Source organism: Micropterus dolomieu, linkage group LG08 (assembly GCF_021292245.1).
Source record: "Micropterus dolomieu isolate WLL.071019.BEF.003 ecotype Adirondacks linkage group LG08, ASM2129224v1, whole genome shotgun sequence".
NCBI classification, from domain to species: domain Eukaryota; kingdom Metazoa; phylum Chordata; class Actinopteri; order Centrarchiformes; family Centrarchidae; genus Micropterus; species Micropterus dolomieu.
The window spans coordinates 10119297-10136802 of record NC_060157.1 but is presented as its reverse complement, the minus strand read 5'-3'; the positions used below and the strand labels follow the sequence as shown (position 1 = coordinate 10136802).

Sequence of the window (17506 nt, the reverse complement as noted above, 5' to 3'; positions counted from 1 at the left end):
GAAATGCTCCTGCACTGGGTCACTTAGGCTACTTCAGACTGCAGGCCAATGTGACCCAAATCCGATTCTTTTGCCCATATGTGACCCAGATCTGATCTTTTTATGACAGAACAGGCCAAGTCACATGGAATCTGATCTTTTCCAGTTCGGAATTGGGCCACTTCCATTTGTGGTCCAAATCCGATACAGATCGGATCTTTTTAATTGCGACCTCAGTCTGGACACTCGCAATAGATGCGACTTTGACACCACTGTGGAGCAGCTGTCACAGTTCTGCTGTAGACAGAGCTGCGGTGAGCAAAAAACCTCCTCAAAAGACATTATTAAATATGTGGCTCTCTTCCTCCTCTACCTCACTATCATCTGTTTGCAAATTCCCTTTCTTACACCTGAAATCCAACGGACCGTGAGCTCTCTTCTGAGTTACGTGCATGCTATTTTTCCGAGAGGATACAAAGGGGAGAGAGAGAGGGACGGAGGCAGTTATGGGGCAGTTGTGTTGTACAGTGCCAGAAACCGCAATGAAACGAACAGAAAGTTGTGAACACTTTTCATAATTCGGGAGAAATGTGACCCGTGAGAGGACAATGAAAAACAGTAGTCTCCCGTTAGCTAACCGGAGCTAACCTCTGTTGCTCCTCGTTTACTTCTGTAGCCTGCAACAGCGTGCTGCTGCGTGTGACGTCGTACTATTTTTCTGCGCGTGCGGGTCACTTTCAGGCCACAGGCAGTTCACACTGGAGTTTGGATCAGGGAATTGAGCATTAAGGCCTGCAGTCTGAACGTAGCCAGATTGCTGTGAAGAAGGTAGTAGAAGCACAAAAAGGACAAATTAATAACAAGTCAATAACATGAGACCAGCTACACGCGCCGCTGCTGAAACGCTTCTGAGACGCTTCCAGTGGACGTTGATGCCGGGCTCAGGTTGGAACAAACCATGGCGCAGCCATAACGTGCCGTAGTTAGGCTCCCTATAGAGCAAGCACACAAGAGACTTACACTGGCCGAGCTGGCTAACTTCCGGTTTAGCCTCAGCTAACTTGAATAAGGGAAAAAATTATTTAATCTACAATGTCCCAGTCCATCTAGCTACTGTGGATTCAGTAATAAAAAGGCAAATACCCCAACAGATTTCAGATTTAGCATCTGCTATCCACTGAAATTACCACAGCTTATGTACATTATGTGTTCATCTGCGATGTACCTCAAACATTTGGCAGCTGTTTTGAAACTTTGGGAACACAATACAGCTGGACATGAAACCCTTTGGGCCACGCAGTGTTGCTTTGAACAACAAATTAACTCACAAATGTTGCTGCTCAATGTGTTTATTTTCATCTCTTTGACCCTTTTCCTATCAGATATCACCAGATGCCAATTTCTCTATCACTAAAGATGGTGCGATCCATAAATTGGTTATAATCGGGTGCAAAGAAGAGCACGCTGGGAAATACCGTTTTGAGGCAGATGGCCGTAAAACTGTGGCAATGATCAACGTCAAAGGTTTGAGAGTTTGTAATGATAGCGATAATTTTTGATGCAGGATAACTGGTAATTGAAAGGAAATATTATATTTACAGCCACATGTAACAATCACATCACAGCAAAACACCATATAGACCCTAACTGCCCTCCTTTTTAGATCCCCCAAGGTTTGACCCTGAAAACCTCCGTGCGTTCACCGAGCCTGTGACAGTTAAAGTGGGGCACAACTCCATCTTCAAAGTGCATTTTTTTGGCCATGAACCCATAAAGATTCAGTGGTACAAAGATGGAGAGGAGCTCCAAGATGACAACAATACAAAGATTGAGAAATCTCCAAGTCACAGCTGCTTGCTCCTGAGGAGGTGCCAGAGGAAGGACACGGGAGAGATCAAGATCAAGCTCAAGAATGAACACGGCTTCATTGAGGCCATTTCACAGCTTATTGTGCTTGGTGAGAGAATGATAGACATTGCAGAAATTCAACACAGGAACATCTCTTATCACCCACAAAATTCTTTCTTATGCTCTACATATAATACAACAATAAAAATGTCAGATCAATTCAAAAGAAAATGATTAACATCCAACTCCTCTAAGAAAATTCAAATATTTTTAGCTGCCAAAGGATGTGATTTGTGCAGCAAGATGTGCAGTAAAAACTACTTTGCTCTTTTAAGATCTTAACAGCAAACAGTGTCCATAAGTGCTCCATAGTTCATCCACATGGTAAAAATCTCTACCATGTGAAAAGGGTGCAACATTTCACTAAGTGTGCCTAGACAGATTTAGGTACTTATTTTCCAAATGCAGCTCTCAAACTATAATACTGACTGAAAAAAAAAATCTAGATTGTTTTTTGTTTTACATGAAGCTGAATCCCAGTTTGTGAAAATGTGACAAGTTAAAGATGTGTTTTGGATATACATTTCAGAGCTTCTTGACAAAACTTATTACGTTCAAACCTCTGCTACATCTGCCATCGCTGCCAGCATCACTGTCAATTGTCAAATTTTACTGTGGTTATCTCTCAATGGAAATGCTGTTTCCCTTGTATAAAATGCAGTATTCGCTCTCTCACATAAGAGGCTATGAATTTTCAAACTTTAAATAATACTTTGACGTTTCAGACAAACCCACTTCTCCCCTGGGCCCTGCAGAGGTAACAGAGAGCTCAGCTACATGTATTGAATTCAGGTGGAGGCCTCCAAAGGATGACGGTGGCTCACCAGTGATTAACTACATAATGGAGAGACAGCAGGTGGGCCGAAACACCTGGAAGAAAATGGGGGACATCCCAGGTGTCCCCATCTACCGCGATACAGGCGTAGAGCACGGCCGGAAATATTGTTACCGTATCCGGGCAGTGACTGCGGAGGGTACAAGTGAAGAGATGAAGACTGATGAAATACAAGCCGGCACACTAGGTGAGCCGAAATGGTACTCGTGTGATATCAGTAAGATCAGTTTTCCCCTCGTACTAATCCATAATCCTAAAGACAGCAACATAATAGAGGATAAACTGCATCTATTGAACTTTCATTTTTTTGTTAAATGTCAGTTCAAAATAACTCAACACTTTTATTGTCAAAAGAAAGAAGTCCCCCCATGCCTATTTTTCGGTTGGCACTATGTGTTGTCCAGCCATTACCTATACCCGCTTATCAAGTCAAGAGTTTGAGGGTCGACTCCAGAGGTATTCTACAGCCTGGACAGGTCACAGGTCCTAAATTCACACCTGTTTCCAACTCACCTAATTTGCTTGTCTTTGGCTTGAGTGCCCGTCCCAACAAGGGAAGAACTTGTTTCTCCACACATAAAGGCCAGCTGGCAGGTTAAAAGCTGGGGCAATCTTGTTTTGAGGGCATGGACCCAACCACTGAGCCATCAAGATGTACACTTTGTTTAATTCATACCGTTTCTCATAACACAACATGATAATAAAGAAACCATTATGAATATCTTTTTTAAACTACCAATAAATCTAAAATTCACCCACAATACCAAACTGATGATGATGAAACCAATGACAAGTCACACAGCAAAACAATAAGCATTTACACTACAGTCATTTTTAATGTCCAAAAACACAGCAAAGACGGCAGCCTTAGGGCTAAATAATGAAAGACAATACCACTATCCTTTGCACCGGTTAGAAAACATCGCAAATCAGAACCTCAGGCCAACTGATATGCAACTTGTAGACTGACATCTTATTTTCCTTTTCCAATCTCAAAAGTCTCAAATATTTAAGTCTCGTAATAGTAACTAGTCAACTAATAACAAACCAGCAAAAAAGGTACAAGGTCATAAGCACAGGCCCTGTACAGTGGCCCACACAGCACAAACAAAACAACATAATACAAGCATAATGCGAAAAAATAATTACTTGCACTTACTGATTGATGTCTGCTTGAAAAAAAACTCCATCTGCCAGTCTTCTTTCATGGAGTCAGTGTGTAGTGTAAGTTCTCCAATTAGGACATCAATCTCCCAGCCTATAAAACTCAGCAGAAAGGTCCTCTCCAATGTCACAATCCAGTTATTCTCCACAAGCTGCTGTTGTTGGAAAACAGTAACATTAAGTTTATCCAACTATTGGATTAGGTAGCTAACTACAAGAGAACCAAAGGCATCAATTATGAACACTGCAAAGGATTCACACCAATTGATGAAGTCTGTGGAATTTATGTTAACTTAATACATGTTTTTGCAGAGTCACTTACTGTATGTGGTAAGCAATGTAATTATGTGGCTAGCATAACTGCAAATGATAGCAAGTTATCAAAGTTTCCTAAACTGCCCTTCTCAACCCAATGTCCTTAATTTCTTAGCAAGTGTATTAATGTTAGTGTGTGTGTGTATATATATGGACTAATATTCTAGCATAGTCAAGTTAATTTTAGTTATTTTGCCCAATTTCACAAATCAAAAATTTGCTTGAAGAGGCATTACAATCTGTACAGCATCATAGATTCATAGTTAACGTTATCCTTAGACGCATAAGTTAAATTACATGTTCCGTTAACCAAATATCAACAGGCTAATATCAAAAAAATGGTTAGCTTAAATAGCGGTTACATAAGTTCTTTGTTTTTGTAGATTTTAAGTTACCACAACATAAAACCATGCTAACAAACTAGAGATAAACAAAGAGAGAACTGGAAACTAACCAGTTTGTGACTTTATATATCAGAGACTTTAGCATAAGCAGTGAATTATTTATGCTAACCACATAACGTTAGCTTGCTAAGCATCCACTTTTGTTGCACCAAAACCCCACAGACCGCATAACAACACTCACCACTGTTTTCAAGGCATTTTCCAGATACCTCGGGTTATTTTCACTTCATTAGTTATTTATTTAGTGCTAATAAGTTATCTCATTGCACTTGTCATACAGAGCAAGTGTGGACCGTATAAAAGAAACCCAAAAATTCCCACCATTATGTCGACCTGTAACGAAAATTAATAAGAAAAAAACTTTTTTTTAACTCATTTCGAAGTTGTGATTATCGGTGGCTCCAAAACCCGACCAGCACAGAGCGGCTTTGGTTAGATGGTTGTGCTTCCACTTTGGAGCACAAAATGCATTTGTGGCTTTTGCCAATAAACTGGTGAGTATATATCTGAATGTAAAAGATAGATTCATTCGCTGAAGCTGTGGAAGTTTGGCCTCAAGAGTCACATAGGTTGTATAATCATAATCGGCACAAGACATTTTATCCCATTATAAGCCTTTTTCATAGCAGACACTTGCCTTCTCATTGAAAAGAACATGGTGTTACTAATGACAATGGCTTTATTCTATTCAACTGTCACAATAATAAGCCATGTCAGTGAGTCACCAGGACCCTAAATGGAGTTCAGCAATCATTAAGCAATTGTTATTTACGCATGTGATTTTCATACTGTGACATGTCAAAATGTGTTCTGTGAAGAAGATTTGACAGACAGCTGACTCAGTGCCATACTGCCCCCTGCTGTGCTCTATGATCCATTAGACTACCTTTTGAGTGTAAATCCTCACATAAACTGTAGAATCTTATTCATCAATACTAGTCTCTCTGACCACAACCTTAACCAGTACAGTCTATTTTGTTTCTACATGTTTCCAGCTTTTCCTGGGCCTCCAGCCACTCCAAAGGTGGTCAGTGCCTATGACGATTGCATCAATATTTCCTGGACTTCACCAAGTAACAGTGGAGGTTCGCGCATCCTGGGTTATATTTTGGAGAAACGCAAGAAAGGGAGTAATCTCTGGACCGTTGTCAATGCCTTAGATGAACTAATAAAAGGTCTTCATTTTAATTTGACTCTAGTTCAATCTGATGGCAATGAAGATTATAACATTGATGTTTTGTTGATGTTGTTTCTTTGACATTACTTCCAGAGAAAAAATACGCAGTGAAAGATGTTGTGGCAGGTTTGGAGTATGAATTCAGAGTTACTGCCATAAACCTTTCAGGAGCTGGTGAATACAGTAACCCATCAGAGTTTGTTTTTGCACGGGATCCCAAAAGTAAGGGTTGCAATTGATTTCTATGCTACACTCAACAATAAACAATAGATTGCAGAAAATATATTCATGTATAGAAATATTAGATTATTATTAATGAAATGTTACAATGTAGCTATATATTTGTATATACACTGTTTAAATCTAAATATTTGACATTTAGTATTGCATGACTTTTAATTTTGTGTACCCCAGAGCCTCCTGGTAAAGTTACAAGCCTGAAGGTGACAGAAACTTCTTATAACCACTTGGTCCTGACTTGGACAAAACCTGAGGAGAAACCAGAGATACAGGATGAAGCAAAAGGATATTTTGTTGAGATCCGTCAGGCAGAGTGCCTCGAATGGTCCCGCTGTAATCCCATCCCTATCATCACGACTTCCTTCGCTGTGAAAGGCCTTAAGTCCATGGACATGTACTGGGTGAGAGTGATTGCAACTAATGATGGAGGAGAGGGTGCTCCAGAGGAGCTGCCCAACTATGTCCTTGCAATGCCCTCACCTGGTATGTCAACTCTTGTTCGAAATGTATGAAACAATATGCAGCTATGCAATAATTAATCTTTACAAAATCTTTTGTTTGTTTACAATCCCATGTAGCTCTATTTTTTTTTTTTATATATGTTTTCTTAATGTTTCTGTACATGATCAGTATGCTGTTATATATATTTTAAGGACCTGAATCACTGACCATTCATTTTTTACTATTTAAAACCTTGGTATAGAATTACATAGAATGCATAACTCCTAAAGTTAGATATTGTCCACTTTATGTTGTTTTTGTTCATTATTCTAGTGAGGCCAAAGTTCACAAACCACAAGATGAAGAGTTTCATGGTGGTGAGGGCAGGAAACTCTGTTAGGATCACAGTGAACTTTGAGGTGAGATTTATACTTTAGCTTTATTACTGGTAACATACTGAGGCAAACCATGGTTTTGCTAAAGTAAAAATGAGGGAAAGACTCGGGATATAACTTATGTTCTTTTTACAGGCCTCCCCACAACCAGATATTATGTGGGTAAAGGACAATGTGCCAGTTACAAAGCGAGTTACAATCAGTAACTCTGATGGCTCATCCCAGCTGCTGATCCCCTCCTCTGAGCGCTCTGATTCTGGCATCTACTCCATTTTGGTGAAAAATCTTGCAGGACAGGAGACATTCAGTACAGAGGTCCGGGTCACAGGTAAAACTGAGATGTATATTTTTGTTTGCTACATCAATGTCAAAGACGTGTTAATGCATGATGTGGTTGTGGTTACAGATGATCCAAAGCCTCCCGGACCGGTAGATCTGGAGGAAAACGTGCCCGGCACAGTGACAGTGATCTGGGAGCCTTCTCCTGATGAGAAGCGTGATGACCGCCTCCACTACACAGTGTCAAAACTGGACTCGACTAAACACACATGGAGCACAGTGGCTGACAGACTCTTCAATAACAAGTTCACAGTCTGCAATATCATGCACGGGAGGGAATATAATTTCCGGGTCTATGCCAAAAATGACATGGGCATATCTGCACCCTCTGAGTCACCAACCTGGGGAATGGAGAAGAAGAAAGGTATGAGTGTGTGTTCATCTCAAACAACCTCAAAGGCCAAATAGTCACTTCTTAAGGAAAAATATAATCGTACTTGATCTCTCTTCTTCTAGAAAAGTTTGTGGTGAGCATACCGAACAGAAAGGACTGCGATTTGCGATGTGCTCCAACCTTCATTGTACCTTTGAAGCTTCACACTGCACCCAAAGGCTATGAATGCTATATGAGCTGTGCCGTGAAGGGAAATCCCAAACCTCGTGTCACTTGGTATCAAAATCACATCAGCTTAAACACTAATACCAACTATTATATCTCTGACACCTGTGGAGTTTGTTCCATGTTAATTCTCCACGTGGGCCCCAGAGACATGGGAGAGTATACCATCATTGCAGAGAACGCACTCGGACGGGCTGAATGCTCCACCGTCCTCAGTGTCAGAGGTGAGAGAGAAACATACTTTAAATCAAAGGATAGGTGGAATAATAAAAAAACTATTTTGTTTCAAAAAAATAATTTGTTTCATCTCTCTTCCATACAGAGTGAAGAAACTAAAGGCACCACAATTTGTGCAGTATTTATTTAAGTTTAGAGACAATGCTTATCACATGATGTTTGAATTGAAGTGGTTGTGCTGCTTGGATGTAACACACCAGCTGCAATAAAAAATGGAATATTGTATTTATTGGACTGCTACTTAAAAATAAAATTTCTCAATTCAAACATTGTATTCCTGATTTGAAAATTATTTTAGCATTGATTTTCCATCTAGTAATTCAAATGGAGATGGTTGTGATTTGACGTCAGATATTTCCCACTGATTGTTGATACAGTGGCAAAACAGCTTGAGAAAATATATTTATCTCACAGGAGATACATAACACTGATGCTGTGGCAGTTTGGTTTTCTTTTTTCTTTTTGCTCATGCACTTCCTGAGTCTTGAGTAAATCTCTCATACAGCTGATTAATATCTACCAAATATATATTTTTTAACACCAACTGAACTGGTGAACCTTTTTTAAAAATAACTGAGAATAATTAGTATACTATATTTATTATTATTTGGACTTGTCGTTGTAGGAAAGGCACAGGTGTTACTAATAACATTGATGATGAATCTGTTCTATTGTCCCGGGAACCAGTGTCAGTGGGGACAATACCAAGACCCTGAAACCGAAGCAGCTAAATTGAATTCAGCCATCATTAATAGTATTAGCAAACCTTTTGACAAAAATGTAACAAAGAAGAAATATGCAACAAAAGTTGATTTCTGATGCCATAAATAGTTGGTATTGTTAAAAGGTAATGAACTAACCTAACCCCAGCCGTTAGCCTTGACTGTTACATTACCAACACCATCTCAGGTGCCATAAATTGGTTTGATTTTGAAGAGGTGTTTTTTTTAAAGGCCCTGCACACCCACAGGTGTTTCCAATTACCCTCGCTGATTAGACATCCAGTCGGTAGTTGGGTGGAGTAAAGCTGAGAATTGTATTGCTCTATCTCTTGTTTACTTCAATTGAAGCGCACGAGACAGACAAATTTAAACATACATTTTCTGTTTCTGTGTTTCTACAGACAGCTCTAGCAGACCCACAGTTAAGAGTTTAAGTTTGTTCAACTTGTGAAATGTGTATGATCAGCCAAAAGAAAACTGATGTACTACATTTGAAAATGGTGAAGTTAATTATTGTAGCATCTTTTATCACCGTGTTTAGTACAATATTCCACCGCTAGACAGTGTGGGTGGACATCTGATGTGTAGGGGCTTTAAAATACCTTACTAGAAATTATCTCAATATAACTTCCAGCAGATTAGTGTCGCTTTTAGGGCCGCATGGTGGTGCAGTGGTTAAAGCTCGATTTATACACGGTCATCTCACAGGTTCTGGGTTCTCCTTGTGCCGCTTTGGGTCTAAATTGCCTGTATATGTGGCTGTGAGTGGTTGTCTCTCTATATGTGTCAGCCCACTGAAGGACTGGCAACCTACCCAGATTGTACCTGACTTTTGCCCTATGAGAGCTGGGATAACCTCCAGTATCCCTCCCCCCAACTCTGCAAAGCATAATGGATGCATGAATGGTTTATTTGCACTGATACAAACATCATAGAAACAGATGACACAAGTGGAACCGATATGACATGGAAAAACAAGAAGCCAGCGAATAACAAAACAATGAATTAGGCCATTTAAGGGTTAACTGGGGATTTAACCAGAGTGCAGATTAAACTGAACATTCAACCTAAACTGAGATGGAAAGTAAGTAAGCAGCAAACACCTATGTTAACATCTTAAACGCTGAAGGTGACCTTTATCAGAAATGTGCCCTTTTCACAGTCTGTGCTTGCCACTGAATATGACAGTCTTTTAAAATGAGACTGTACTATACAAAGGAAAGAACTATTAGGTTAATTGATTCATAAGGTCACTATTAATCTTTATCAGCCTATAGGGTTTTCTGTTATTCCACATCATTATAACTCATAATGGCCTGCGACAGAAATGTGTGACTGCTGTAGGCCACATGCAGCTCTGGCCCTCAGCTGCAGTAAAAAATAGCTCTCAGTAGCCCACCACCAGACGTGTAGTTATTCCATTAGATGACAGCAGCGCACATGGTGGCAAAGACTCAGCCACTCCCGGCGGCGGCCCAGCCCACCACTTCTCCTTCCCCTTTCTGAATGGACGAACAAGCTACCTATCAGGTCCACGCCTCCCTGTCTCATCTCGAGTGCTACCTCTTCATCAAGAACTCGCTACAGTTTCTCGTTACTTTATTGTGCGGTGATTGAAACCACTCCGATTCGCGCAGCTCCACTTTAAGGAGCCATCTGAAGTGAATTACCGCGTCCAGGCTTTTTGAACCACCGGGCTCCTTGAATATTACCTCTCTGCCCCCGGCCAGAACATTGTGTCCTTTGTGGGGAAAATGACTGCCAAGCATCGGAAAGGGAAAAGCAACCAGAAACATGAAGACAACTTTTTCAAAAACGAAGTTATGGAGTCAGAAGGTCGCGGCGGAGCGAATAATTACACTCTTCTGTTGGTTTTATTTCTCATGATTGTAATTGGCGGTGCCACTGGCGCATGGTTTTGTTTCCAGCAGCACCAATCTTTAACTGATCTAACAGACAATCTCATGGGCATGCAGATGAAAATAGTGAGACTACAGTCCTCCCACGAAGAAATGCGACAGTCAAGTAGTAAGGTAAGGAATTAAAAATAAATAGGCCTTTCCCTGTGAGAATAATTAGCCACCTGGGTTTGCAGCCATCCTCGGCACAAGTCGCCTCCGGTGATGTCCTATATATATTATTCTGAATACGGTATAAATCTTTTTCACGATTTTATAATTTACACAAACAGGCTCACCACTTGCAAGAAAAGGCCTTACCAACAGTGCGCGTTACCACTTACAAGTAAGGAAAGTGAAGACCTGCAGGCCAATATCAGATTTCAAAATGCCAAGAGCCTCACTGGAGTGAGTACAAAACGCTGCTATTTCCAACATCCACACAGCTGCTGACGTTTGTAATGAGGATTATTCTTGACCTACTACTGCAGGAAAGCAGACTTTATCGCACACTCAAATAGCTACAGCAACGTTCAACGTTCTCTGTGGAAAATGTCTGTATTATAATACCAGTCAAGAACATACTTCCAGAGCTGCAGAGGATGCTGCCAAAATAAGACATTTGTGTGCCAGGGCTAAATTTAGTCTGTGATTTTGATATTGAACACCAGTTCAGAGGCTGTTTACAGGCCATCTGAAAGATTATAGGAGAACAAAAAGCAATGATTGTTCACTCCGTTTCTGATGTCAAAAATACTGTTTTATTGTAGGAATCTATAATATTAGTACAACTACTTTAAGATGAAAGGTTCATTGCTGCCTTAAGCTACATGTAACTCTACCTGGGAAGTTTTTAGAATTTCAGCTATTTCTAACTTGCTGCAGGCAAGGGAGATGAGCAAGATTTCTTACTTAAACGCAACAAATCCAGTCCTCATTGTTTCTGTCTCATGCAACCTCACCTTTTGGCTCAGGTGAGCAAATGTGGAGCACACTTCGCACAAGAACAGCTCTGCTAGCTCAGTCTTGTTACAGAAATATTTCCTGGTTTTTTTTTTTTTGGTGCCCTGGAGTTGCAAAGTTTTACCAAGTTAATACTGGTTGGCATACTGTCGTGAATTTGACTCCTGGTGAACATACTTACCTTTGATGAAAAGACTTGCTTCTTTATGCCAATTCTTTGTTTGGTTTGAGTCATGTAACATCTTACAAAGAAGTTAGGTCTTACTCAGCTGCCCATGCATGATCAGACCTGTTTTGGTTGGTTGTTGATTTTGATATTGGTATGACTAATTAGAAGATCTGGGACAGTAATGTGAAAAAATTTCTGTCTTAGGTCATTTGATTGACTGATAAGAATTGTGATTTGATGAGAATTTGATTGTAACAAAATAAATTAATAGATGACCATGTCATTTGAATATAAGTGTCCTCTCAGAAGGTAGGTAACATAATACATTATACATTTTCATAGTTCTGAGTACACTTATACAGTAGAAGAGACAATTGAAGGTCACTCTGAGCTGACGGCTTTACTCAGCATCACTCCTGTATGGTGTGTGTGTGTGTGTGTGTGTGTGTGTGTGGTTTTTTTTTTTTGTTTGTTTGTTTGTTTTGCAGCAAATTTCAGAGAGTCTGGAAACTCGCCTGAATGCCCTGGAGGAATCGTATGCACTGGCCCAGAAACAGGTGGGCATGGCCTTGGCTACAGCTGAACAACTCAGGACATCTGACCTCCCCGCTCAGGTGCTGTCGCTCCACACCGAGATGAAATCTCGCCTGGCTGAGATGCAGCAAGCCACCGTGTCTCTGGAGCAACTGAACCAACTGCAGACTATGCTGAAGGGGAAGAGTGAGGAGTTTGAGGGTGTCAGGATTCAGGTGGAGGGCCTTGCCTTACTGAGCACTGACCTATCCCAGAAGGTCGAGGACTTGACAGGGAGCTTGGGAGATGTGGAGTCAAAGCTTGAGGAGAGAGTTGGACAGGTTGCAACGCTGAGTGCCACTCTGGACGGACAGGCCGCAGAGGTGCTCGGCCTGAAGGAGCAGCTGGACAACTACCAGGCTCAGCTTGAGGCCCACACACTGGAGATGGCTACTGTCAGGTAGGTTGTGGAAAAAGCAGCCGCATTTAGTGGTGTGGAGAAAATGGCTCTCCTCCTGTGACCCGTAACTATATGTTGACTCTGTCAAAGCCCTGTTGGCTGCCACTGTCTGCATCTCTGTGTTAGTCTAGGCCAGTGTCTGTAGGCCTCATATTCACAAGATTGCCCTGATCTGTATAAACATTTCTATTGTACTGACAATATTTGGAGCTGAAGGGTTTGCATAAAGTTTCCTTTGAATGTAAAATCACTCTTTGAAGCCAATGTCCACATTGTGGAAATGTGGCTTACAGACTGTATAAGAAAGCAATGTAATGAAGCCATGGGTGCATTTTGCTGATATTTCAACAATAAGGGTTCATGGGGCTTGACAATGTAAACTATATATATTTTTTTTTAATAATATGACAACATCTAACCGGACAATTAATAAATACAAAAAAACATATTGTGAAACAGAGAGATTTTCATTCAAAAACGGTCATTATGTGTGTCTTCTGTCTTTCAGAGAGTTGCTTGAGAGTGAACTGTCCCAGCGGCTCCAGCAGGCCAGTGTGGAGGAGCACCTCAACACGGTACGTCAAAGTCTGCAGTATCAGAACTCAGCAGCCCATAGTCTGCAGTCTGGACTTGGGGCTCAGCTGGAAAATATTCAGAGGCAGGTTAGCCAGATAACCAACAGACAGCCAGCTTGACAATCAGTTGGAATTGCCATTTTTTGTTTCAGTAGCTGATCCAATCAGAGATGCGTACAGCAATTCAGAGGTCTGTAACCAGACTAAATCAGATTTGTCTTCATTTAAAATAAATAAATAGGTCACAGATGTCAAAACAGACTATTTTAAAAGTTTAGGGCATTATGAAATCATTAAAAAAAATTTAAATTTTGTCTGTGCTTATGAATTAAGTACGTTTTGTCAAAGTATGGAATCAATAAGAAAATATTAAATGTAGTCAATATCAATTTATTTGATGTATCATGCAAATATGTATGTAGAAACATTCAAGTGTATGTGCCATTATTTATGGGGGCAATTCACAAATGCACTTTTGATAGTTTGTTGAAGTGATGAGCTCTTGCTAGCACGCTGACTCTCTTCGAGGTGGGTGTAGGGGTGTGTGGAGGAAAAAAACAATGCAGAGGACAGAAGCAGCGTGCCCGTAAACATCAAAACATAGCAACATATTTTTTTTTTCCCCAGGTCATTTGGATTAAGTGGGAGGGGACAAAAACACTTACAATGCTAGGAAAACAGAGATTTTTATACATTGCATCCAGATTTCACAATATTCTGTTTTTATAGTGGATTCCATTTTTATTATGAAATTCCACCAATCTGTCTGTTTTCATAGGAGTTGTGTATCATTACATTATTGACCATAGATTGAACTATGACAGGACATGCCTAATAAACTTTAACACACATACTGTCAGCGCACATGGTTTCTTTACTATTTCTGTTCACTGGGCCCGTAGGGAACCATAATTTTCATCTCGTTAATTTAACAGAGCTAATTGCCTGGCATGGATTCTCTAGTGGAGTCACACTACACTTAAATTCATAGTATAGATCCTTGTTTTTTTTTATCATTTGTCTCTCATTCCATTTACAGAGAGGCCTATATCCAGATGGCAGACCTGTAAAAGATTTGCTGTCCAGACTCCTGTCTGCTGATGAACTAATATACATTATTTTATTACTTTTCTCATCTTAGCTGGTGGGAGAAACTCAACCTCCTGCTGAGTCAGTAGAACAGACAGGGGAAGAGACGGCTTCTGCAGCTGATGTAGAGGCAGCTGCAGCAACTGAAGAAGCACTTCCTGTTGAGGCATCCAACCTGGCAGATGAGGGAGAAGAGGCAAGTGAAGGACGGGCAGCTGCACAGGATGAAGCTCCTGTTGAGCAGGAGTACTCTGTGACAGAAAAAACTGCTCCTGCAGAGGAGGTTGAGGCAGTAAAGGAAGATCAGACAGAGGAAGATGAGTCAGTTGCCTTATCAGAAAAGGAGGAAGTGGATCCAGCCGAGACAGCAGAGGGAGGAGAAGGTGTAGAAGAGAAGTTACCTGAAAAGGAGGCAACTGACGAAGAGAGTGTTCAGGAAGAGTCAGTGCTCGAGGAGCAGAAACTTGATGTTGAGGAGGATGAACAGCAGGATTTAGAAGCTGAAGAGGAGGCCTCAGAAGAGAGAGGTCAGGAAGAGTCACTGCTCGAGGAGGAGAAACCTGATGTTGAGGAGGAAGAACAGCAGGATGTAGCAGTTGAAGAGGAGGCCTCCGAAGAAGATAGAGGTCAGGAAGAGTCACTGCTCGATGGAGAGGAGGAAGAGCAGGATGTAGCAGCTGAAGAGGAGGCCTCTGAAGAAGATATAGGTCAGGAAGAGTCACTGCTCGATGAGGAGAAACTTGATGTTGAGGAGGATGAACAGCAGGATGTAGCAGCTGAAGAGGAGGCCTCAGAAGAAGATATAGGTCAGGAAGAGTCACTGCTCGAGGAGGAAGAACAGCAGCATGTAGCGGCTGAAGAGGAAGGAGAGGAGCCATTAGAAAATGATGCAGAGGATGAATGTAAGTATGAATATAACAAGAAAACGGTTTCTGTTTTTCCATAAAATAATGGATTTATTAACATAACGTGGATTTAAAAAAAAAAAAAAATCAAATATTGTCATATCCCTCCTAATGTTGTTTGTGTTGTCATATTTTTCAGAGTGCACGTCACCAGAAAGAGAGATTATTCCACACCGGACGCATCCAATTCTGAGACTGAAGTCACAGTCTACAACATGACAGATACTGTAGGAAGGCAACTATTGATTGCTGCCGTTTAGATGCAGTATTCATTATGTGGTTGCTCTTGCAAAGGCAGACCTAGTCTAAAGAAATCAGCCATTACTCTGGAGTCTGAGCTGAAACTTGTACCTCTATAGCGATGGCTATTAAGTTAGAAAATGAGTGATTCAGGGTTTTACCTGCCAATAACGTCCTCAAAAGCCTTAATCCATAAAAGTCCAAATGTCTTTCTACAGAGCAGTTTCCACTCTTTTTGTCAAGGATAGTCTCTGTACTAAACTGTAAAACGAAAAGCCAATGACGTAACAAGAAGCCAATGCATACACTGTTTATCAGTGCACTTAAAGCCATACGTAATGCCTGTCGTGGTGACATGAAATGTTTTTTTGTCACTGGCTGAATTATATAGATTATATATTTTGGAAGGAAGAACTGTTGCAGTAAGTTAATGTATCCTTATTGTTTACACAGGCAAAATGGCCAACTAAGCAAAAGAAGGAGGGGGGGGGGGGGAGGGGGAGCATCTTTTGATAAACAATTCCTGAATGTTTTTAAAGTATAGGACAAACTGTAGTTGATTGTTTTTCTACTTTTTAAGTTGCATATCTGTGGTTCAGTACTTAAACTGGAGGTTTGCTGAATTTAGCTTGGCTAATTGTATTTTTATTTTTTAAACATATTACAATTCCAGACACCTGCAGTATTGTAAGATCGTGGCCTAAAAGTCTTGAGTCTTCTGCCAAGATCTGTTTGGTTTCATCAACATCATTCTGCAGCTTAAATGCCTTTTTAGTTTAGTTAGATCAGACTTTGCATTATTTGTTGCTGCTGTGGGTCTTCTAACAATTAACAAATAATCTATGCATTATTGTCACTGCTTATATTTTGACTGGGTGGGTGGGTGGGGCAGTTGCTTCTAACTATCAGAATAGCTTAGTGAAGCACCTCAGGGACTAATTGTTCTCCAGATGGATGGAAAACTATTGCAGTGTTGAACTGCAGCTAAATATTGTGTTTTTAGCGTGTCATTATAAAATGCACATAGGTAAAATTTCACAACCAATTAATTTTTCTCCACCAAACACCAATTAAACTCAAGCTGACCACACAAATTAAAAGATAAATATATTGCGTCGAGCTAACGTGTTCAAAGTATTGACAAAAAAACCCGAAAACCGGCTAGTTTTGTAGCAGTTACTACACCTCATCATTGACAAAACCAGTCGTTTGACTAAACAGTATCAACTTTTCACTGTCTTGACTACAGATAAATCAATGTTTTAACTTTACAGACTACTTAAGTAAGTCTTGTCAGACTAGTTTTAGGTTGCACTGAAGAGGACTTTTCCAGCAGGACACTGACCCCAAACATTCATTTAAACTATGCCAGGATTGTGAAATCTAAAGGAGCAAGGACTGCCTTTGTTCATGGCTCTTATCTCCAGTCACCAGAACTCAACACCTGCTGAACATTAAAACAAATAAAGGGCAAAGCATACCATGCCATTGTTAAGTTTCTCTGAGGTGCTCTAAAGACAACTGGAATGATGTGAATTCTCATAATGCTGTGCTCCACAGAATGCAAACTGTGATTAGGGCAAAGAGTAGACACATCAAATGTATTGTTATAAAATTACCTCTGAAGACGGGACAAATGTTTGTGTAGTCATGCTTCACAAATATGAAATATGTTTTGGGTAAGTGATTGAACGGAGTTCTCGGTTGCAAAGTAAGACTTGGACATCACTGTACATTTTTACTAAGCAATTCACGTTTACAAAATGCACTGTTTTTGCCAAGGCATTGATTACTGTCAGTATGACACTTCTCATATTGTCATGTTTTTAAAAATAAACCCTGGTTCTTTAGCTTTTGTATACTCAATTTTGTGCTATTATACACAATTCATATTGATTATATTAATTTAACAGTGCTTGCTGCAAGTAGCTGTCACATTGCCTCCCTACTTGGATATTGCATTAGGATTACCATGAACA

At 40.4% G+C, this 17506-nt stretch overlaps 2 protein-coding genes across 2 annotated transcripts in view; both read left to right on the top strand.

Annotated features, from left to right (window-relative positions):
• The window catches only part of LOC123974676 (immunoglobulin-like and fibronectin type III domain-containing protein 1), a 63058-nt gene extending 54798 nt beyond the window's left edge, over window positions 1-8260 (top strand). The window contains exons 15-25 of the mRNA XM_046055515.1: window positions 1362-1503; window positions 1643-1936; window positions 2613-2909; window positions 5601-5780; window positions 5876-6004; window positions 6197-6505; window positions 6797-6882; window positions 6994-7186; window positions 7265-7561; window positions 7654-7980; window positions 8079-8260. Coding sequence (XP_045911471.1) covers window positions 1362-1503; window positions 1643-1936; window positions 2613-2909; window positions 5601-5780; window positions 5876-6004; window positions 6197-6505; window positions 6797-6882; window positions 6994-7186; window positions 7265-7561; window positions 7654-7980; window positions 8079-8083 — 2259 coding nt within the window. The 3' untranslated portion in view covers window positions 8084-8260. The remainder of the gene's footprint in view (window positions 1-1361; window positions 1504-1642; window positions 1937-2612; window positions 2910-5600; window positions 5781-5875; window positions 6005-6196; window positions 6506-6796; window positions 6883-6993; window positions 7187-7264; window positions 7562-7653; window positions 7981-8078) is intronic.
• Window positions 8261-10469: 2209 nt separating this feature from the next.
• On the top strand, window positions 10470-16038 carry zgc:66479 (uncharacterized protein LOC327541 homolog). The gene is made up of 7 exons (XM_046055514.1): window positions 10470-10604; window positions 10726-10748; window positions 10907-11021; window positions 12234-12718; window positions 13227-13293; window positions 14435-15284; window positions 15427-16038. Coding segments are annotated over exons 1-7 (1677 nt in total). The 3' UTR covers window positions 15429-16038.
• Window positions 16039-17506: the final 1468 nt, after the last annotated feature.